Here is a 22,790-nt window from a genome sequence, read left to right as displayed (position 1 = left end):
AAATAAAGTTTTTGTCTGGGTGATATCAGAAAGATGGAATCATTCCCAGAATTTGATTTCTTTTACTGATCATACACAAAGTATTTTTTCAGGAAGAAAAAAAGGCTAAACATTTATTTTAATAAATGTCTCTTGTTATCTTTTTCTCTTTAATAATCCAACATTTTCTCTGAGTGATAAAAAAATGGACAAAGTTATAGCAAAAATCACGTGCTTATCATCTTTTTCTTAATGGACAAAGTTGTTCCACTAAGAATATATTATCTTTTTTCAAATTTATTTTTATTTCATGACAAAGGTTTGGGCACTATGTAATTATGTATCATTGAGCAAAGTGCTTTCATAATAATTTTGATTGCATGAACTCAACAAAGTAATTTTGATACTGATCATGAAAATTAAACCAATTTTCTAATATCTGCTTGTTTATAGCTCCGCAAAAAGATAGTCCGGTGCACGTAGTTCGAACAAAGGTTGGACCATGAGAATCTATTGTACGCCCTCTTAGCCTGCATTTCTTGCCAGAAAAGCTCATGAATTTTCTTATAAGCAATTTTAGCTTTTATTAATCTTCTTGAATCTTCAATTGTAAAAGTTCAGTTTCTCTCAGTACTGTAAATCCAAGATTTTATCTTTTACTCCCTCTTACTTTCCTGCTATATTATTTCCCTTTTTTGTGTGTGTTGATGACACATGATGTGTAGCATTTTGCAACTAGTATGAGTAAATGTTTCACTTTTCTCTTATAATTTTCTTAGAAATCTATGGATTTTTTCTTTTTCATTGACCTCACTAGAAAATGCTGCAAGTTTCAATCTTATTCATTCTGCTGCTTTTACAAGCATCCTAATTACATTCACTTGATGGATTCATTGTCTAAATTATAAAGTTCTAAACTTTTCAATAAATCACATTTGAAAGGATTTGAATTTCACAATCCAATTGCATTCCTTAAAATTTACATTGTCAAAGGCAGATGATACTATCAGGCCATACTTACTGGTATTTGACAGATTTTATTGATATTTCTTCACTTTCTTCATTTAAAAGTTGCTCCATTTTTTTTATATTCACTGCTTAATTATTTGAGTCTGCAAGATTGGATTTTTATGCAGAAATGGAAGCTGATATCAGTGAGAAGTTGTTGAGTGAAGTGCAAGTTGCGGATGAAGAAGTGAATCTGAAGGACAAGTTATGCAACAAGACGAAGAAAATGTGGGTGATTGCTGCTCCAGCCATGTTTACAAAGTGTTTGACGTTTGGAGTAACTGTTATTACTCACTCATTTGTTGGTCATATTGGACCTAATGAACTTGCTGCTTATGCTTTAGTCAGTACTGTCCTCCTGAGATTTGGCAATGGCATTCTGGTACTCTTTCTGTTCTATCTCACTTATTTCTAAACAAGAATTGAAATGTATTTAACAACAATCATGATTCATATTAGTGGTTGTTTAGTGATGATAAGATGCGGGAAGGGAGACTGAGGTTCGTGCATGTGAAAGAGGAGAGGTGCGGATGCGTGCCCCGGTTAGGACGTGTGAGAGGTTGACCATAGTAGGCTTGAGGAAGGGTAGAGGTAGGCCTAAGAAGTATTGAGATGAGGTGATTAGGTAGGATATGACCTCACCCTTGTTAGAAGGGTGTGGAGGTCGAGAATTAGGGTAGAAGGTTAGTTAATAGTTGCTCTCTTTTCCCAGAGTTCAGTATTATTGTTTCTTTCCCTTATTTTTAGATTTCTACCAGTACTAGTTGTTTCGCTTTGATATCTTCTTGTTGTTTCTGTTTGTTGCTATTGCCTCTTTTTTCACTGTTTGTTCAATCGAGGGTCTTCCGGAAACAACCTCTCTACCTCTCAAAGGTAGGAGTAAAGTTTGCGTACACTCTACCCTCTGCAGATCCCATTTGTGGGATTATACAGAGTTGTTGTTGTTATTGTTGAGTGATGAATTAACCTTAAGTATGATTCATATACCTGCAGATGGGAATGGCAAATGGACTAGAAACTTTATGTGGACAATCCTATGGTGCAAAACAATATCACATGCTCGGGATTTATCTACGAAGGTCGTGGATCGTCTTGACAGTAACCACAACCCTGCTTTTACCTCTCTATATCTCCTCCACACCGAACCTAAAAGCTATAGGACAGAATGAAGAGGCAGCAAAAGAGGCCGGGCTCATTTCTTTATGGTTAATACCGGTGACTTATTCCTTTTTTGCATCATATACATGTCAAATGTTCTTACAAGCTCAAAGCAAGAACAAGATTATCACATACTTGGCAGCTTGTACCTTAGCAATTCACATTTCCCTCTCCTGGCTTTTAACCGTGAAGTTTAAGTTTGGAATCACCGGTGCCATGATATCTACAATTTTAGCGTACTGGCTTCCTAATGTTGGTCAGTTAATGTTTGTAATGCGTGGAGGATGCAAAGAAACTTGGAAAGGCTTTACATGTTTGGCATTTAAGGATCTTTGGCCTGTAATAAAGCTTTCTTTGTCTTCTGGTGCCATGCTTTGGTGAGACTCATTCAATTGCTAGCGAATAATTTCATAGTCATCTCGTTGTCATACACTCCGAATAGAAACTTGTCATGTGAGGCAAGTATATAGGGAGTATCATGTCACGAAATATTGCATCTTTGAACCTGAAAGTTTGAATTTTTCGATTTTTTGGCAGCCTTGAATTCTGGTACAACAGTATACTAGTTCTTCTTACAGGAAACTTGAAAAATGCTATGGTTCAGATTGATGCTCTTTCTATATGGTAATGTTGTTGTTTGTGGTCAAAAGTTGCTGCTAGAGAATTGTCAAAGTTGCCAAAAGCAACTTTTGACAGAATCAAAAGTTGCTGCTGGGAGGAATTGTCAAAGTTGCCAAAAGCAACTTTTGACAGAAAAAACTGGCAACACGTCTTCTACGCGTTTTTGTTCCTCTTATAAATAGAGGGCATTCTGCCCTCATTTAGATCATCCAAAAAAAAATCCCAGAAAGAGAGAGTAAGAATACAAAGAGAGTTTTACACCAAGATAAATATTGTAGTCTTGAGTGTCCTCTTTAGTAGTTGTTCCTTTTACAAGAGAGAAGTGTGAATTGTTGTTTTCTCCTTGTATTTGAGAGCTGTGTACTCCACAAAATATAGTGAGATCCTTCTACCCCGTGGTTTTTCCCTTCTATCATTTAGAGGGGTTTCCACGTAAAATTCTCGTGTCCAATTTAGTTTCAATATTTTCATCATATAAAACTTTAGTTGTGGTGCTTCCTCACCCCAACAGTGGTATCAGAGCCCTCGGTTATTCTGTCTATTTTATGCGAAGATACTATCTGTGAATAGTAACTTTTCGTGAATAGTAAAATTTGGTGAATAGTACTATTCACGTGAATAGTAAATTTCGGTGACGGTGCAGTTTGTCACGACTGTTCGCAAAAATATTCAGAAACGATCTAGAAGGGTGTGAAGCAAATAACAATGTCGAGTACAACCAAGTTTAATGTTGAAAAATTCAATGGGACTAATTTCTCATTGTGGAAAATGAAAATAAAAGCGATATTGCGAAAAGACAATTGCTTAGCTGCAATTGAAGGCAGGCCCGTAGACTTTGCTGATGACAGCAAGTGGAATGACATAGACAGCAACGCAGTTGCTGATCTACACTTGGCACTGGCTGATCAAGTGTTGTCTAGTGTAGCGGAAAAGCGGACGGCGAAGGAAATATGGGATACCCTTACAGGGTTGTATGAGGCCAAGTCTTTGCATAATAAAATCTTCTTAAAAAGAAGATTGTATACTCTTCGAATGACAGAGTCCATGTCAGTTACTGAACACATCAATACTTTGAATACTCTATTTTCGCAACTTACAACAATGGGTTGCAAAATAGAGGGTACTGAACGTGCGGAGCTTCTACTTCAAAGTCTGCCTGACTCGTATGATCAACTCATCATCAACCTGACGAACAATACAGACAGTCTAGTTTTCGATGAAATTGCAGCCGCTGTCTTGGAAGAAGAAAATCGGCGCAAAAATAAGGAAGACAGACAAGCAAGTTCGCAACAAGCTGAAGCTTTGATGATGGTGAGAGGAAGACCAACGGAACGTGGCCCCAGTGGGAGTCACAATCATGGCAGATCTCAATCAAGGAGTAAGAAGAATATCAAGTGCTACAACTGTGGCAAGAAAGGGCACTTCAAGAAAGATTGTCGGTTCAAGAAGAAGAGTGAACACCCTGAGCCATCAAATGCTCAAGGGAATGTTGCATGTACCTCGGATGATGGCGATATTTTATGCAGTGAGGCAATATCAAATAATGAAGGCAGAAAACGTTTTGCTGATGTCTGGATCATAGACACAGGAGCAACATGGCACATGACTTCCAGGAGAGAATGGTTCCATCAATATAATCCTATCTCAGGAGGATCTGTGTTCATGGGAAACGATCATGCTTTGGATGTTATTGGTATTGGGTCCATCAAAATAAAGATGTATGATGGCACGATTCGCACCATCCAGGAGGTACGACATGTAAAAGACTTGAAGAAGAATCTATTGTCTTTAGGACAACTAGATGATAATGGATGTTCATATAAGACTCATAGTGGAGTCATGAGAATATCCAAAGGAGCGCTTGTAGTGATGAAAGCAGAAAAACTTGCTGCAAATCTATATGTGCTTAAAGGTGAAACACACCAAGAAGGAGAAGCATCAACCGCGTCAGCAAGTTCACTTGAAGAATCAACGATGATGTGGCATCGTAAACTTGGCCATATGTCGGAACGAGGTTTGAAGATTCTTGCTGAGCAAAAACTTCTTCCAGGGCTCAAAAAGGTTTCACTACCCTTTTGTGAGCATTGTGTTACCAGTAAGCAAAATAGACTGAAGTTTAGCAGTTCCTCTGCTAAAAGCAAGGAAATACTAGATCTGGTTCACTCTGATGTCTGGCAAGCACCGGTGGAGTCTCTAGGAGGAGCGAAATATTTTGTGTCATTTATCGACAATTACTCCAGGAGAAGTTGGGTGTATCCAATCAAGAGGAAGGCAGATGTTTTTTCAGTTTTCAAAGAATTCAAAGCGCGGGTGGAACTTGAATCTGAGAAAAAGATCAAGTGTTTGAGGACAGATAATGGAGGAGAATACACTGGTGATGAATTTAATAACTTCTGTAAACAAGAAGGTATTAAACGGCAGTTCACGGTGGCATATACTCCACAACAAAATGGAGTAGCAGAGCGGATGAACAGAACCTTGTTAGAACGGACAAGAGCTATGTTGGCAACTGCAGGGTTGGAAAAACCATTCTGGGCAGAAGCAGTCAAAACCGCCTGTTATGTGATCAATCGCTCACCATCAACCGCAATTGATCTGAAAACGCCAATGGAGATGTGGACAGGAAAACCAGCTGATTATTCTCGCTTACATATATTCGGAAGTCCTGCTTATGTTATGTACAACACCCAAGAAAAATCAAAATTGGATCCAAAATTCAGGGAATGCATTTTCTTAGGGTATGCTGATGGAGTCAAGGGGTATCGCTTGTGGGATCCCACAGCCCGCAAGGTGGTAATCAGCAGGGATGTTGTATTTGTTGAAAACAAGATACAAGCAAAAGAAGGTAGCACTTCAAAAGAAAAATCAGAGACTACTACAGTTGAAGTTGAAGAAATAGAAGAAGTTCCAGTTTCTTCTGAAGCAGCACCAGAGCACGAAGAACAAGAGCAAGCTGAGATCGAAACTCCAGAAGTTCGACGGTCAACTAGGGAGAGAAGAGAACCAGCTTGGCACTCAGATTATTCTATGGAGAGTAATATTGCATACTGTCTATTAACAGAAGATGGAGAGCCTTCAACCTTTCAAGAAGCTATGAAAGGCCAAGAATCATCTCTGTGGGTGGCAGCAATGCAAGAAGAAATTAAAGCTCTTCATAAAAATAAAACATGGGATCTTGTTCAATTACCACAAGGAAGGAAGGCCATTGGAAACAAATGGGTCTACAAGATCAAACGCAATGGTAATGATCAAGTGGAGAAATATCGTGCAAGATTGGTGGTAAAAGGATTCGCTCAGAAAGAAGGTATCGATTTCAATGAGATATTTTCTCCAGTGGTTCGACTCACAACAATTCGAGTGGTCCTAGCGATGTGTGCTACATTTGACTTGTACTTGGAGCAGTTAGATGTCAAAACTGCATTTCTTCATGGAGAACTTGAAGAAGAAATTTATATGCTCCAACCAGAAGGTTTTGAAGAACAGGGAAAAAAGAACTTGGTTTGCAGGTTGAACAAATCTCTATACGGTCTCAAACAGGCACCGAGATGTTGGTATAAGAGATTTGATTCCTTCATTATAAGCCTTGGATACAACAGACATAGTTCAGATCCTTGTGTTTATTACAAGAGATTTGGTGATGAAGACTTTGTTATTTTGTTGTTGTATGTTGACGACATGTTGGTAGCAGGCCCCAACAAAGATCGTCTCACAAATTTAAAGGCACAGTTGGCTAGGGAGTTTGAAATGAAGGACTTGGGACCAGCAAACAAGATTCTAGGGATGCAAATTCACCGAGACAGAAATAATAGGAAGATTTGGCTTTCTCAAAAGAACTACTTGAAGAAAATCTTGAGACGCTTCAAGATGCAAGACTGTAAGTCAATTTCTACCCCACTTCCTATTAATTTCAAGTTATCCTCAAGTATGAGTCCAAGCAATGAAGCAGAGAGGATGGAGATGTCTCGAGTACCGTATGCATCAGCAGTGGGAAGTTTAATGTTCGCCATGGTATGTACAAGACCTGACATTGCACAAGCAGTGGGAGTGGTTAGTCGATACATGTCTAATCCTGGTAGAGAGCATTGGAATACTGTTAAGAGGATCCTGAGATACATCAAGGGTACCTCAGATGTTACAATGTGTTATGGAGGATCAGACTTTACTGTTAAAGGTTATGTTGATTCAGATTATGCAGGTGATCTTGATAAAAGCAAGTCCACCACAGGTTATGTGTTTACTCTTGCTGGAGGAGCTGTAAGCTGGGTTTCAAAACTGCAGTCTATCGTGGCTACATCTACGACGGAAGCAGAATATGTAGCAGCTACACAAGCTAGCAAAGAGGCAATATGGATGCAGATGTTATTGGAGGAGCTCGGGCACAAACAAGATAAGATTGCTCTATTTTGTGACAGTCAGAGCGCTTTGCATCTTGCAAAGAATCCGGCATTTCATTCAAGGACAAAACACATACGAGTTCAGTATCACTTTGTTCGTGAGAAGGTGGAAGAAGGCAGTGTGGATATTCAGAAAATTCACACTAATGACAACCTGGCAGATATGTTTACGAAGCCGATCAACAGTAACAAGTTCATATGGTGTCGATCTTCTATTGGCCTAGCAGAAACGTAACATTGCAGTAATTGGGTAGAAAGGATGGTGTGAAGACTTAATTGATTCTCAATTAAATCTTCAAGTGGGAGAATGTGGTCAAAAGTTGCTGCTAGAGAATTGTCAAAGTTGCCAAAAGCAACTTTTGACAGAATCAAAAGTTGCTGCTGGGAGGAATTGTCAAAGTTGCCAAAAGCAACTTTTGACAGAAAAAACTGGCAACACGTCTTCTACGCGTTTTTGTTCCTCTTATAAATAGAGGGCATTCTGCCCTCATTTAGATCATCCAAAAAAAAATCCCAGAAAGAGAGAGTAAGAATACAAAGAGAGTTTTACACCAAGATAAATATTGTAGTCTTGAGTGTCCTCTTTAGTAGTTGTTCCTTTTACAAGAGAGAAGTGTGAATTGTTGTTTTCTCCTTGTATTTGAGAGCTGTGTACTCCACAAAATATAGTGAGATCCTTCTACCCCGTGGTTTTTCCCTTCTATCATTTAGAGGGGTTTCCACGTAAAATTCTCGTGTCCAATTTAGTTTCAATATTTTCATCATATAAAACTTTAGTTGTGGTGCTTCCTCACCCCAACATTGTTCTCCTTTCTCAGTTCAGTTAGACCTTTTGTACATGCTAGCTTCGTTTGCCTATCGATCAATTTTTTGCCCCTTTTTTGCAGCCTTAACATCAATGGTTGGGAAATGATGATATCTCTTGGTTTCTTAGCTGCAGCATGGTAATATAATCATAGTTTTCAATTCTCTTATGTTATTTTAGATTCTTCTTTATCGAGTGTTTTCAATTAGTGTATGAGTGTCAAATGAGTTGGGAAGAGGGAGCACGAAAGCAGCAAGCTTTTCAATCTGGAATACAGCAACAACATCATTTGTCATTGGCTTCATTCTGTTTCTGTTCTTGCGTGGACGTCTGGCTTACTTGTTCACAGAGAGTCAAGACGTGGTTAAAGAAGTCGAACAATTGTCTCCTCTATTAGCATTTTCCATTCTCATGAACAGTATTCAACCAGTTCTCTCTGGTGAGTACATTTCTCTGATTCAAATGCTAATTCCCACGAAAAGCATTTTCAAGAATGGTGCAAAAACTTCAAGATTTTATTGATGTAGGCGTTGCTGTTGGCGTCGGATGGCAAAGCATTGTAGCCTATGTCAACATAGGCTGCTATTATTTAGTAAAGTTTTGCTTATGCTCTCCAAAAATGTTGTTCCACTCGTGTCGGATCCTCCTAAGTTTCACTCCTCTGGAGGATTTGACATGCACCTGTTCGACATTTTTGAAGAATTCGAACAATATAGGAAAAATGTTTACTTTTCTTTTCTGTTAACAGTTTCTCCCATTTTGGAAAATGTCTGTAGGGTGTTTGGGTTGGAATGATTTTTGGTACACTGGTCCAGACTATTGTACTACTTATAATCACTTTGAAAACTGATTGGAATAAACAGGTACTAATATATCATCTTAAGTTTAATTATATTAAGCTTTTGATTTATTATTTTCTTGGAAATTGAACAGCAAAATAATCAAGAAATTTCTCATCCATGCAAGTTTTAATTGCTCAACAGAGAGTGAAGATAAACCTAATGTTGATACACAAACTTCTTGAAGTTGAAAAATTCATATGCTTTTTTGATCATGTAATTTCATGAGCATTAAATTCTTATCACATGATACTAGATTTCATAAGCATTAAATTTTCAAATCCTTTTCTCACCCACCCTCGTTTAGAAATCTTTATAAAGTTGAACAAGACATACCAAAGTTGTTCATTTGACAAATAATTTAACAAGTAGAATGAGAATAGTATAAAACTTGGGTAATTTAACTAAAATCGTAAATAGGTGAACAACACACAAGATTTGCGAATCTCACAAACTCGTGACCAATTCAATAGTACTCTCTTGTTCTCAAATTATCTGCATGATTTTTAAAAATAGTTATTTCTAATTATTTATCATTTTAGAAGTTCAAGGCAAAATTAATTATATTTTTCTCAATTTATCCTTAATAGTAAAAGTTTTTGAAGACTTTTATGAGGTGATGACACATAAATAGAATAAATATTTAATGACGAGAGATTATATAATCAAAATATTTTTTAATTAATATTTTCATAAAAGATGCAAAGAAGAAATCCGACAAATAATTTGAAACTGACAGGAGAATCAAATTTTGGCTGTCCATAAATACTTGTGAACAATTGAAGATGTGTAATTATCTTTGTTCTTCTGATTGTGTTATTTGAGGCTATTTTTACAAATCTTCCTTAAATTGGGCTAAAATCTAAAAGTGTCCTCAAATCATCCTTTCCTCCACCAACTTCAATCTGTGAAAACCCAAAAACAACCTTACATTTAGAGAACAACGGCAGTACTTCTTTCTTCAAGACCATAAGGGTAGATTCGCCATTACATATCATCATCATCATCCTAAAAACTTGTTTGCAGAAAAATCCACTGCTAACTTTGCTCCATTTCATCAATTCGAACTGTCGAAATCCAATTGTAAGAAATTGCTATCTCCAATGATTTTTTGCCTAACAGTCATGCATAAAAATTTAATATCTGCTTTTTTTACTCAAATGAATGTGGAGATTTTTTTGGTAGGGGAATCGAACCCGCAATAAGGTGAAAATTCAGGTGCAGCGTTGAACCTATAATATTTAATTTTCTTCACCGTGATAATGTAGCTAAAGGAGAATATATGGTATAATGGATTTGCCTTTGTTTTGTTGATAAAATGTGTGAAAGGGAAGCTGGCAGTTAGAAATTTGAGCTTAGTAGCCACAGATTTCGTTTTGCTTCTGGAGTGTCTTGTCTCTCTATGTATGAAATCAAATGCAAAGAAGCGAAAATGATGTAATCTGTCCTTATGGTGGAGTAATTTGTATGTGGCCTAACTTCATCACTTCTCTGGAGAAGTTTGCATTTGTTAGGTCTTATGTTTGGATATAACTAGAAAGAATAGATTTTTTGGTTTACAAATTACGGTTCATCATTTTAAAAAAAAATTGGGGGTAGGGGATTATAATGTGGGGAATCGAATCCCTCATCAACAAGGTGAAAGTTCATGTTGACAACCAACTGAGCTACTATGATTCCGCTATCCATTTCTTCAGTAGCTATGGTTATTTAACTTTTTTTTTGTTGCAGTGAGAATATTTCTTGCAAAAGAGACATGCAGATCCGGCAAAAGCTTTTTTTTGGATCCAGTCCAGCTATATGTCCTCATAGTGTGTGGGGATTTGTACCTGCATATCTAAAGCAACGCAAGATGCTGCATACGTCATGTCAGATTATATTGCAAAGTAGAGCTAAACGATGTGGCTTTTTAGTTAATTGTCTTATTGGAACCATTGAAAACTCAAATAATGAGCACCAGACTTGTCATAGAAATGGTGAGGAAATTTCATATGATTTGTACAATGAGTCCATTTGTGAGTTGTGTACTGAAGGCAATGTTGATAAGGCAATGAGATTGCTTTCCCAGATGGAGGCTTTGGGTTTTCATCCAAGTTTTGTATCTTATAGCAGCCTGATTGCTGCCCTTGGAAGTGTTGGCAGGACTTTGGAAGCTGATGCAGTCTTTCAAGAAATGCTATGTTCTGGTCGCAAACCAAGGATAAAGGTGTTCAATACCTTACTTAGGAGCTTCTTGAGAAAAGGCCTCTTAAGGCTAGCAGATAAGGTCTTGATGTTACTCGAAGAATTGGCTGTTGACAGGAACCAAGAAACTTATGAGATCCTGCTTGAGTATTATGTCAATGCTGGGCGGCTGGAAGATACTTGGTTAATTGTTGCCAAAATGAGGAGAGAAAGTTATCCTTTAAATTCTTTCGTGTATAGTAAAATAATTGAACTGTATAGGGACAATGGCATGTGGAAAAAAGCACTAGGCATTGTGGAAGAAATCCGCGAGATGGGGCTACGACTAGATAAGCGCCTCTTTAATAGCATCATTGATACTTTTGGCAAGTATGGTGAGTTGGGAGAGGCCTTAGAAGTATTTGACAAAATGCGCCGACAAGGCATAAAGCCTGATTTTAGAACATGGAATTCTTTGATCCGGTGGCATTGCAAGTTTGGGCATCTAGATACTGCTATAGAATTGTTCAATGAGATGCAAGAGCAAGGACTATACCCTGATCCTAAGATCTTCATTATCATTATTACCCATTTAGTGGAGCAGGGAAAGTGGGAGGTTATTGATAAAATTCTTGAGAGTATGCAAGGGAGAGGACATCACAAGAGTGGGGCTATTTACGCCCTCTTGGTTGATATTTATGGCCAGCATGGGAGATTTCAGGATGCAGAGTATTGTTTAAATGCCCTAAAATTGGAAGGCCTTCAGCTTTCACCTAGCATCTTTTGTGTCCTGGCCCATGCCTATGCTCAGCAGGTGAGTTGTTCTCTCTTACCTTCTCGAAGGAGACTGATTTGCTTTGAGTTATTACATTAAAAAAATGAAGGTGTGAAATACATTTACTGTATAAAAGGAATGCATGACATTGACAGTATAAGGAATGACTACTGAAGTGCTCTTCAAAAGGGCAATAGTTATCTTTAGGTTACAAAAGCAAATTCTCTCATTGGGAGGTGAATATTTCCAATGCCGGGAGCTGCATGACTGTAAATCTGCCACTTTATATAATGGTAGTGCTAATCTTGGATTAGATAACTTTGGAAAATGGAAATGGTTGTGTAGTTGAGTTGATATTTAGCCATTCGCCTTCCATCTAGCACAGTAAAAACTTACTTGCACCTGATGTTTAACCAAGCCCTTATCAAGACATGTTTGGTGTTTAGAACAAACCCAAGACAAATGTGTTTCATACACACATTTGTGGTCTCTCTTTGCATTCATTTATATATGTAGTTAATGTTTCCTCCATCTTCGTATTTCTATGTTTAAGAAGTAGCTTTGAGGAGATTCCATCTTTTTACTCCCTCAGTTTCAATTTGCTTGTATATTTTTGACTTGACACGGAGTTTAAGAAAGTAAAAAAGACTTTTAAATCTTGTGGTTTTAAACTAAAGATATGTGAAATGTACAAAATTGTTCTTTAATCTTGTGGTCTTAAACATGCCATGTGGAAAGTTAGAATTAAAGAGTTGTCAAGAAAGGGAAGAGACATTCATTTTGAAAATAGTAAGACAAATAAATTGAAACGGAGGGAGTAATATTTTTGCCTTGTGTGCAGGGATTATGTGAGCAGACTGTAAAGGTTCTGCAGATAATGGAAGTCGAAGGAATGGAACCAAACCTTATAATGCTAAATATGTTGATAAATGCTTTTGGGAATGCTGGTAGGCATATGGAGGCACTATCAATTTACCACCATATAAAGGATATGGTAAGTCCTTAAAATTTCCAAATTTCCCTAAACATATTTCCTTCCATAAACTTTGCTGATATTGGTGCTGCTGTTTCTGTAGGGTATTACTCCTGATGTGATTACTTATAGCACTTTAATGAAGGCTTTTATGAGGGCTAAGAAGTTCGATCAGGTTTGGCTTCTAATATTGCTATGAGCCATTGGATTTCACTCCTTTCTTGAATCTGAAGTGACTAAACAAAGTCATAATTTGAAAAATGCATGATTAAGTTGTATTGCATAAAAAATGAATAATTTGGGCTTCGGTGTAGCAAAGACAGTGAAAAGCATGGAAATTATATGGTGACTTACTTTTTCAGTTTTTTGTATTTAACAACATTTATGTGGCTCCATTTTGTTGTTGCTTGCTAGGTCCCCAAGATATATAGTGAAATGGAATCCACTGGATGTACGCCAGACAGAAAGGCTAGAGAAATGTTGCAATCAGCATTGATGATCCTTGAACAGAGACACTGTTAGTTTAAGTATAAGTAGTTAGCCTTATTAGGCTGTATAACTGCTGTTGTTTGCTTCTTCAATCAGAAGATGATGTACAGCACCAGAAACTATAAACACTTTTGATGCTGCTCACTGTAATTTTTGAGGACTTCGATGCTCAAGTAAGATAATGTCCTTGATCTGCTTAGTAATTATTTCCACATTTGTTTTACTTACACTCTTAGAGACTCACAACTCTTGCTTTATCTGTTGCAAAGCTTTACTAAATTGTTGATCTGGCTGCCTTCTGTCTTTTTTGTGCAGCTTATCTGTTGTAGCTCTTCCTCGTGCCTTGTTTATAAGGAACATCATTTAACCTGTGAGATCACATATCTCCCTGAATATGGCGGAGTCACTTGTCATTTTTGAGGTTTGTGAATACGGAATTTGAATTGTTCTGGATATATTCACATTTGGTATATCAGTTGTCAGAGAACCAATGGTTAGAATTGCTAGCAGTTTGCTTATCTTGTGTAGTTATTAGTCAGACAACTGAAATCACAATCTGTATACCGGTACCTGATCTATCAGAAGTTGAAACTGGACTTGTTAAATTTAGGATCATTAACTTCAGTGTGAATATGTGATTGTACGTAGGGAAAGTCATCATGTTAGCTTTAAAATTTCACTGAACTTGCTATATTAGATTTGTTCTACACGTTCAATAATGACTTGCCCATATAATTCCATCCTTCTCTGTTGGAGCATACCATAGTTTCGAGACCACAGTTATTCCCTTGTTCCTCTCAGATGCTTCATATATGTTCATTCGATTGCCTCTACTTACATATTCCATTCATCTTATATCCGCTGCTATTGGAGCCGACTTATACCCCCTTTTCCTTTGGAGTCTCAGTAAATGGCTGCCAGCCTGTGCCTGTAAAATGAAATAACTGGAACAACTGGCAAACTTAATGATACTAAGGTGTCCATGGCACCTTCTTTCATCAATATGTTGTCTGTTGCATCACGATTCACGTATGTAACCATTACTGATATCTCTTGTTTCCTTGGCAGCCCCAGATGTACTTCTCTTCGTCTGCATTATTGCTATATCAACAGGAAATCATCAAGCTCAATTCGATATGCTTACAGATTAGACTCCACGCGTTTCTTGGATTATTTGATGCTGCATAGAGTTTATCTCTTACTGTAGCAATGCAATTTGCACCTTGATTAACTTATATAATTTGAAGGAGATAAAAACAACGTTTCTGAAGACTAAAAGAGTGTACTATTGCAGCTGTAGATTCCATTGCTGGATGCAGAACCTGCAAATGACAACACTAAATCAGAAAGAGGATGCATTGTTTGTATCATGCATATAAATTCTTTCTTCATTTGTAAGACTTGGAAGTACAACCACAACATATCAATGTAATCCCACAAAGTAGAGTTTGAAAATGGCACAGTGTAAGCATATCTTACCCCTACCTCAAAGGTGGAGAGTTTTGAGAGACTATTTATTAACATGTGGTAATAAGTTGTTGTCGGACGATTGTTTTTTCGTGTTAAAACAGAGACATATGTTGTGGAAATAAAAATATGGATTTGGTTTTAAATTTATGAAACAATTTTGTTATTTTCACAAGACAAGTGTAAGACTGTTTACACATCACCCGTCTAGACCACACTCGTGGGATACACTAGATACGATGATGTTGGTTTTAACTTGGATAAAGACTTGTTTCCAATGGCACTTTTTTTCTAAAAAGTATTTTTCTTCTTTTATGCTTCACATGAAATTTTTGTTATTTTTATTTAATGATTCCATCCTTCTTTATATACCCTATTTGTCGAAAGTCTTTGTTTTCTTTTTAACTTTTATGATCAGTCAAAGCAGTCTTATAAAATAGAACGATACGAGTTGTCCTTTATATTCTTGTGGAGTATATATGTTTCGATATCTATTAATTTTAGATTTAAATTGAATTTATTACCATTCAACTCAAAATCAATAATTAAAAAAGTGGCACATATGAATACATGTTCCCGCACGTAGTGAATTGGTTCCATACTCCCCCACCTAACAAATCTCCTGAACCTAAACCCTGAAAACACACTTCTCCTCCTCTCTGTATCTGCATATCTCCGTGCACAGCGCCACCGCACGCCGCCCGGCACCGCCATTACTACCACTACTGTCACCATGAACATTTCAACCATGAGGCTCGATTCCAGCTCTATCACAACGGCGAAGGTGAGTCACCGGAGTGGGATTCTCGGTTACAATGGGACCAATAGTTGTAGGCTTCTTCAGTTCCAGCAACGGAAGAAGAATTCTTCAATTATCGTTTGTTCGGCAAAGCCACTTGCCTCGGTAGTGGACCATCAGGGGGTCAACGAGTCAGGTCTGAGTCGAATTGAGTCACTGAGTCAGGTATCAGGCGTGCTGGGTTGTCAATGGGGCGATGAAGGAAAGGGAAAGCTCGTTGATATATTGGCTAAGCATTTTGATATTGTTGCTCGTTGTCAGGTATATTTATAATTTTATATGAGTTATGTTCGAGTGATAACTATCTATAACCTGTTAATTAAAACTGACACTGTAAAGTTAACGTCTTGGGGTAAATTTTAAGCCATATCAAGAACAGTATTTGCTTCGTTATATGGAATTTCTGTGAGATGTGCTTGGTTTCAGTAAGTTGGTGAGTTAGTATTGAAAGAAAAGTGCTGCTAAGTAAAGTCAAATTCAAAAAAGGAAAAAGTAGACAGAAAAAGGAAAAGGAATGGAAAAGAATTTCTTAGTATAATTGGGTTTTCCTTTTCCTAAAAGAAAAACACAAAGTTTCCATATATTTGGCTAGTCCTTTTCTTATAGGAAAAGGTTTATGACTCTAGAAGTATAAGTTCATTTCTTCTAACATAGTAGCATTCACAATGTAGTCCTAAGAGCTTTGAGAGTTTTGTGCAGGAGGGAGAGAGAAAAAGTCAGAATACAAAGAGAGTTATACACCAAGATAAATATTGTATTCTTGAGTGTCTTCTCTAGTAGTTGTTCCTTTTACAAGAGAGGAGTGTTAATTGTTGTTTTCTCCTTGTATTTAAGAGCGGTGTACTCCATATTATAATAGTACCACGTGGTTTTTTTCCTCTATTTGTTTGAGGGTTTCCACGTAAAATTCTCGTGTCTAATTTATTTTTGTTATTTATCATCATATCAAACTTTAGTTGTGGTGCTTCCTCCCCCAACAACTATCAATGGCGGAGTTAGAATTTTCATCAAGGTGGTTTGAAAATTAAAAATGTAAATACATGAACAAGTAGATTCAACATCTACTAGTTATACATATAAAATTTAACTGTGCATATACAATGTAATTTTCCATCTATGGCATTTTGGATGAATCCCCTTGCCCCTGCCTGGCTCCGCCCCTGGGTAGGCTCCAAGGATACAAAAGACCTCCAAAAGAAGCCTAGTGATTCCTCAGGATCATAGTTTCTTTTGATTCTAGAGTCTCCCCATTTTCTTATGAAATTAGTACATTTTTCTTCCGATAACTTGATTAATTCCACTTGGTACCTGCTGGAAGTACCACGTAATTCTATCACGAAGGCTTAGATAAATATGAAGAAATCACCTATTGTTTTTACCTCCAAGGAATTTAACATGAGACTTCAGGTTTGTCAACCCACTTCAATAACCACTAGGTCATATGCAAGTTCAAATATTTTTGTATAATGTCCATATGTATTTCTTACCTATACCAATTTGTTTTAAAATTATTATTTGTGTTTTTTTGCCATCCTATAATTCTACTTCACTACATATTGCTTGGGATAGTATCTATGCCAGCTGAGCTTTTCATAATGTTTTTGGTTGTTAGGGAGGAGCCAATGCTGGGCACACTATTTACAATTCTGAGGGGAAGAAGTTTGCTCTCCACCTTGTTCCTTCAGGGATACTCAATGAGGAAACTATATGTGTTATTGGTAATGGAGTCGTGGTACATCTACCAGGACTTTTTAATGAAATTGACAATCTTGAATCTAATGGAGTTTCTTGCCAAGGAAGGATTTTGGTATCCGATCGTGCTCACTTGTTATTTGATTTTCACCAAGAAGTAGATGGGCTTAGAGAAGCTGAGCTAGATAAATCCTTTATTGGAACCACCAAGAGAGGCATTGGGCCTTGCTATTCAAGCAAGGTTATTCGAAATGGCATAAGGGTAAGTGATTTAAGGCATATGGACACATTCCCCCCAAAGCTTGATCTTTTATTATCAGATGCTGCTTCAAGATTCCAAGGTTTTAAGTATAGCCCTTACATGCTCAGGGAGGAAGTGGAACGCTATAAGAAATTTGCTGAGAGATTGGAACCTTTCGTTACAGATACTGTGCACTTCATGAATGATGCTATATATCAGAAAAAGAAGATATTGGTAGAAGGTGGTCAGGCAACTATGTTGGATATCGATTTTGGGACATATCCTTTTGTCACTTCATCTAGTCCATCTGCTGGTGGAATCTGCACAGGTCTTGGAATTGCTCCCAGAGTCATCGGTGATCTTGTTGGTGTGGTAAGCAAACTTGATTTATTTTCTTAAAAGAATTTTTGTCCTTTTATACTGAAGAATGAAGAATAGTTTTGTCTTTCCAAAAACAAATTGCAGTACATCTATCATTGTCAATCAGCTAAACGGGCGATACACCCAGCTTTTAGCCAGAAGAATATGATCCTCGCATTTTCTAGCTCTTAGGAACCAATTATCACATGGTCCTTCAGTCTGCATTTATCGCACTTTAAGCGTAGAGCAGCAAATATTGAGCTTTTTGAATTGATGCTTTCCCTGCAGGTTAAGGCATATACCACAAGAGTTGGTTCTGGTCCTTTCCCAACAGAAATCATGGGCAAAGGTGGTGATCTTCTTCGTTTTGCTGGGCAGGAGTTTGGCACAACTACTGGACGCCCACGTCGCTGTGGTTGGCTAGACATAGTTGCACTGAGATACTGCTGTCAAATCAATGGATTTGCTTCTCTAAATCTAACAAAACTAGATGTGCTGTCAGATCTATCAGAAATTGAGTTGGGTGTTACTTACAGGCATCCTGATGGTTCAGCATTAAATTCTTTTCCTTCTGATCTAAGTCTTCTTGAACAAATAAAGGTAAGTTTTTTTTTTCCCTTTCTACTTTTACATCTTTTTATGTGATAATTGTGTTGTGTTTGTTGGAAGACCAGACTATTAGTTCCAACTTTCATGTGAATGTTTTGGGAAACTGAGCCATATTAAGACATTGATGTGCAGAAAAACATAAAATCCTTTTCATAAAATTTTTGTTTTTCAGTGAGGAGTTTAGTTTAATTTCTCTACCCTATTATTGGAAGGTGGAAGAAAATAAAGTTCCCTAATTTTTTGAAATACTTTTGTTCTTTCCATTGTCTTTTTCTCCCATATATCATGATGTTTTTCTATTTGGCTGTTCTTATCGGTAGATGTTCAGTATGCCTATTGAATCTTTTTTATCTTCCCTCTTCAGGGGCGGATCTAATGTATCGATACCGGGTTCATCTGAACCCAGTGCTTCCAACGTGGAGCATAAATTTGTGTAAAAGTTCACTGAAATTGCAATAGAATACTAGATATGAACCCATAACTTTAAAAATATATTGAGTTCATTGCTAAAAACTTTATACATTGAACCCATAGAATTTAAGCCTTGCTTCTGCCTCTGCCCCTATTGCTTGTGTCTGATTTCTGTTTTTACTTTCTTGTATTGTGACTTCTACTATATATTTTCTTTATTCTCATCTATATAGGTGGAGTATGAAGTTTTGCCTGGATGGCAGACTGATATTTCTTCCATCAAGAAGTATTCTGACTTGCCCAAGGCTGCACGCGAGTATGTAGAAAGGATAGAGGAGCTTGTTGGGGTACCTATCCACTACATTGGTACTGGGCCTGGTCGTGACGCCCTTATCTACAAGTGATTGTAGAATTTTTCATCATATTGCCAGAATGATATTCTTCAAATTGCTGGTAAACTTAGGCTAAGCTTATTATAACTTTAGGCATTATCAATTTGATGGCATTGCTTAATGTAACAATTATGTACTTGTTGTCTTTAAAGCTAGATGTACCCCCCTCCCTTTTTCCTTTTGGGATTTTGTTGAACCTCCCAAGGAAACGTCTAGTTAAGAATGAAACCAGCTTGTTTGAGTGATGACGCTTTTGCCTATATTGAACTGTTTGCCTTCTAATTATTGATTTATTGATCTCTGTCAGGTTTTCTGTTGATAAATGTGGTAAACGTATTTACTCGGAATAAGGCATAAGAACCACCCACAACTGTGACGAAATTGGTGGTTATACATCTAAACTATTCGCGAGTCTTATTACTCTGAACTTATTTTTTCCGTATTATTTACACCTTTAAACTAATCGAAGGAGTTGAACGTGCCAAGGTCTAAAAGGAATGGATTCAGACATTGGTTTCTTAAAACTTCCAGAATATAATTTTAGATTTGAAACTATAAGGTGTTTGAAAATTTTGTAGTGAAATAAAAAATTGTTAAGACTTGCTCATATTGTAGTATCGTTCTTTTTGAGATGGATGGAGTATCATTCAACATCAAAAACATGAACTTAATTAATTAATTCCCTTTTTTTTTTTAAAAAAAGAACTGAATCTGAGTTCCACGTGATAGAGGACGCTCTATTTTGAAATACAATTTATTTTATACGCACGTCATCTTGGTTTGTAATTTCCTCACTTGATATTGTACAAGTTTTTTTCTATTAAAGTCAAGATGATGTTTAAATAACCTTTTATAGTCGATTAAAATATACCGATCATGTAAAGATACTTTATACGATCCAGTGTATATAAGATAAATTCTTTCAAAAGTTCCATATTGAAGATGGAAACACAAGGCCATCATTCACATTATAAAAGCTAGTAGCCTCTGCTGCTGCTGCTGCCTCATGATCTTCTATACCTGTTATTGCACCTAATGCGTCCCAATTATAACTTGTTGTATCACTAAATAAATGAGCTACCGAACTATCTTCTTTTAGTGAAACTCCTGACTCTGTGAAATTACTGATGTTATTGTTATGATCATGATTGTGATTTTTATTAGGCTGCTGTTGATGATCGTCTCTTTTCAGTATTCCTATCTGTTGAAGGAATTCATTCAGATCAATCTGAGGCTTCTCAGCTTGATCACCACGAATCGCTGCATTGTTGTTTGATGAGAATTCATCTTCCTTCTCCTTGATCACTTGCGGACTTGTCAAGTACTGAGGTTGTAATTTACTATAGATTTGAATTTCATTTTTAGGATCACTGCAGATTGATGAACTCGAAGATGCTGCCACCGCGGCCTCTGTTCTCTTTAGTTCTTGAAGCCTTTGGTGAATTACATGAACATTAGGTTGAGCACTTAAGTTGAGTAAGCCAGTGGTATTAGGGATTAATGATGAAACAAAGTTGTTTGTTGAAGAAAACCATTTGAACTTTTGTGATTTGTTCAATGGATTGAAATTAGCCCTCATGTGTGGTAAATTAAGGTAAGCATCTGGTCCATATAATCTCCTTGCTGCTTCATCATAAGCCATTGCAGCTTCTTCAGCTGTAGCAAAAGATCCTAACCATAGCCTAGTTCTCTTTTTAGGCTCTCTGATTTCTGCTACCCATTTTCCCCATGTTCTCTGTCGAACACCTCGGTATTCACATAACGCATTCTGCGGCCCCCCTTTCCCTCTTGCCGGACCCTTCTTCCATGGTTTTAGTGGATTTCTTTTGTAGCTGTCCATGAGCAACCTCACTTCCGCCTGATTACTTGAAAGCCCGTTCAACACGCTAGACTAGACTGTCAGTGTCGTACGGGAAACCATAGTATTTTTTTTCCAAGTGTTGAGTGTGATCGATATATTGGAAGGCGCGGGGGGATATATATATATGTGTGTGTGTATAAGGGAAGAATTTGTAGTTTTGATTTAAATGTTTTCACGTTAGTAGAAAATGTTATAAGAGCTCATGCATGTGACCGTTTGAGCTAAGTAGTAACAGTGTACACTGAATATAATGTCAAGTCACATTATTCTTTTGTTCTAATTTCTCTCATTCTTTGTTTTACTCTCGAGTTTAAGCTCTATGCACGGAGAGTTATGAAAAAAAATTATACAAGTAGGTCATTTATAAGATAATTATAGGTAATTTAAAGTAAATGATAAATAACCTGCTATAACAAGTTAAATTATACTAACAGCATAAAAAAATATTACACTACCAATACAACTTATTACTACTAATCTAGTGGTACTGGTGAGAGTTATAAATTCAATTCTCGTGGTCCACTCGTCCGCTCTTTATACAAATAGTCGATTGGATTCATAATTTATTTTTCCTAATGGGAATATATAAATTATATATGGTTATACACATACAATGCATATATTATAACATATTATATATCCATTGACTAGTTTTAGTTAAAGTGGTTGCGTGGACGCTATTTAGGTTAATTCTTGTCATCTCTTTGTTTTTCTTTTTAAATCCTCCTATGTAATTCAAAATTCTTACTCCCTCCATTTTAATTATTTGTTTGTCTTACTTATTTCTTTGTTCATTTTAAAAGAATGTATTTTTTCTTTTATGATGACTGTTAAATTTTAACTTTTCACGTGACATATTTATGACCACAATATTAGATGACATTTTGGTAACATTCTATCTAGCATCTATCATTAGTTTGAGACCACAAAATTAAAAAGCCTTCTCTATTTTTTTTAAGAATCTGTGTAGACTTGACAAACCAGAGAAAGTATAAAGAAAGACAATACTCATATAATGAAAGCCATCATTGTTGTAATCTCAAATTAAGGAGATTGCTTTGAATTGAATGAAGTATGACACCTCACTTTCCTTGGATTCTCTAATTAATTCAAAATGGTCTAGTCACTACACTCTTCTTTCTCATAAAAATCACAGAAGAAGAAACACTAGCCAGTGATGAATTACTACTGGTGCTATTTAAGTCTTGTAAGTATTAAAAAGCACCTCACAAGAATTTTTTAAATTCACGAGCCTCAAATTCACATGTATTTTCCTGACACTCACAGCCTGATTCTCGAGTCTTTACATTCATCTTTATCCCATGCAGCCATATACGTACGCACACAACTTGAATCACACTCTGAAATGGACTCAAGGGGACTGCAATAGAGGCGAATTCGGAATTTGAAAATTATGAGTTTCTATAATGGACTCAAGTTATATTGTATAATAATAATAATAATTGGGTTCATATTCGGGTATTTATAGATATTTAGAGAATTTCTTAATAAATATACAGAGTCTCGATAAAAATTATTGAGTTCACGTGAACCTACATGTTATATTGTGAATCCAGCACCGCCCCATGATTCGATAGGGGTTCAATTGAATTTTCCTTCGTTGGAGAATTACATTGTACAAATACGAAAAAGTTAATCGTGTTTTGAATATAAGTAAATTGTTGAATACACTTGATATACACGAGAGAAGTTTCCAGTTTAGTGGCAAATATGCATGACTAAAAAATTGCTTT

The 22,790-nt window shown here is 36.7% G+C and overlaps 3 protein-coding genes and 1 pseudogene across 5 annotated transcripts; 3 read left to right on the top strand and 1 right to left on the bottom strand.

The window, feature by feature from the left end:
- Positions 1-1,117: 1,117 nt before the first annotated feature.
- LOC129877176 (protein DETOXIFICATION 21-like) lies at positions 1,118-9,274 on the top strand (annotated as a pseudogene).
- LOC129877173 (pentatricopeptide repeat-containing protein At5g42310, chloroplastic-like) lies at positions 8,323-14,657 on the top strand. 3 transcript variants are annotated; one of them, XM_055952662.1, is made up of 7 exons: positions 8,323-8,404; positions 10,536-11,781; positions 12,584-12,736; positions 12,819-12,890; positions 13,130-13,377; positions 13,520-13,625; positions 14,273-14,657. In XM_055952662.1, the coding sequence occupies exons 2-5, from the start codon at positions 10,561-10,563 to the stop codon at positions 13,235-13,237; spliced, it is 1,554 nt and encodes a 517-aa protein (XP_055808637.1). In that variant the 5' UTR covers positions 8,323-8,404; positions 10,536-10,560; the 3' UTR covers positions 13,238-13,377; positions 13,520-13,625; positions 14,273-14,657. The 3 variants fall into 3 exon arrangements, with proteins under 3 accessions (XP_055808637.1, XP_055808636.1, XP_055808635.1); XM_055952661.1 differs by lacking the exon at positions 8,323-8,404 and adding an exon at positions 9,595-9,887; XM_055952660.1 differs by lacking the exon at positions 8,323-8,404 and adding an exon at positions 9,595-10,022.
- Positions 14,658-15,179: 522 nt separating this feature from the next.
- Positions 15,180-19,457, top strand: LOC129877175 (adenylosuccinate synthetase, chloroplastic). Its single transcript, XM_055952663.1, has 4 exons — positions 15,180-15,731; positions 17,083-17,775; positions 18,052-18,363; positions 19,017-19,457. The coding sequence occupies exons 1-4, from the start codon at positions 15,405-15,407 to the stop codon at positions 19,185-19,187; spliced, it is 1,503 nt and encodes a 500-aa protein (XP_055808638.1). The 5' UTR covers positions 15,180-15,404; the 3' UTR covers positions 19,188-19,457.
- A 620-nt stretch (positions 19,458-20,077) lies between these two features.
- Positions 20,078-21,111, bottom strand: LOC129877172 (dehydration-responsive element-binding protein 2F). The gene has a single exon (XM_055952659.1). It carries the CDS (start codon positions 21,013-21,015, stop codon positions 20,098-20,100), a length of 918 nt encoding a protein of 305 aa, XP_055808634.1. The 5' UTR covers positions 21,016-21,111; the 3' UTR covers positions 20,078-20,097.
- Between the last annotated feature and the right edge of the window lie 1,679 nt (positions 21,112-22,790).

Source organism: Solanum dulcamara, chromosome 12, assembly GCF_947179165.1.
Source record: "Solanum dulcamara chromosome 12, daSolDulc1.2, whole genome shotgun sequence".
Classification (NCBI taxonomy): Eukaryota; Viridiplantae; Streptophyta; class Magnoliopsida; order Solanales; family Solanaceae; genus Solanum; species Solanum dulcamara.
This window is presented reverse-complemented; position numbering and strand designations above follow the sequence as displayed.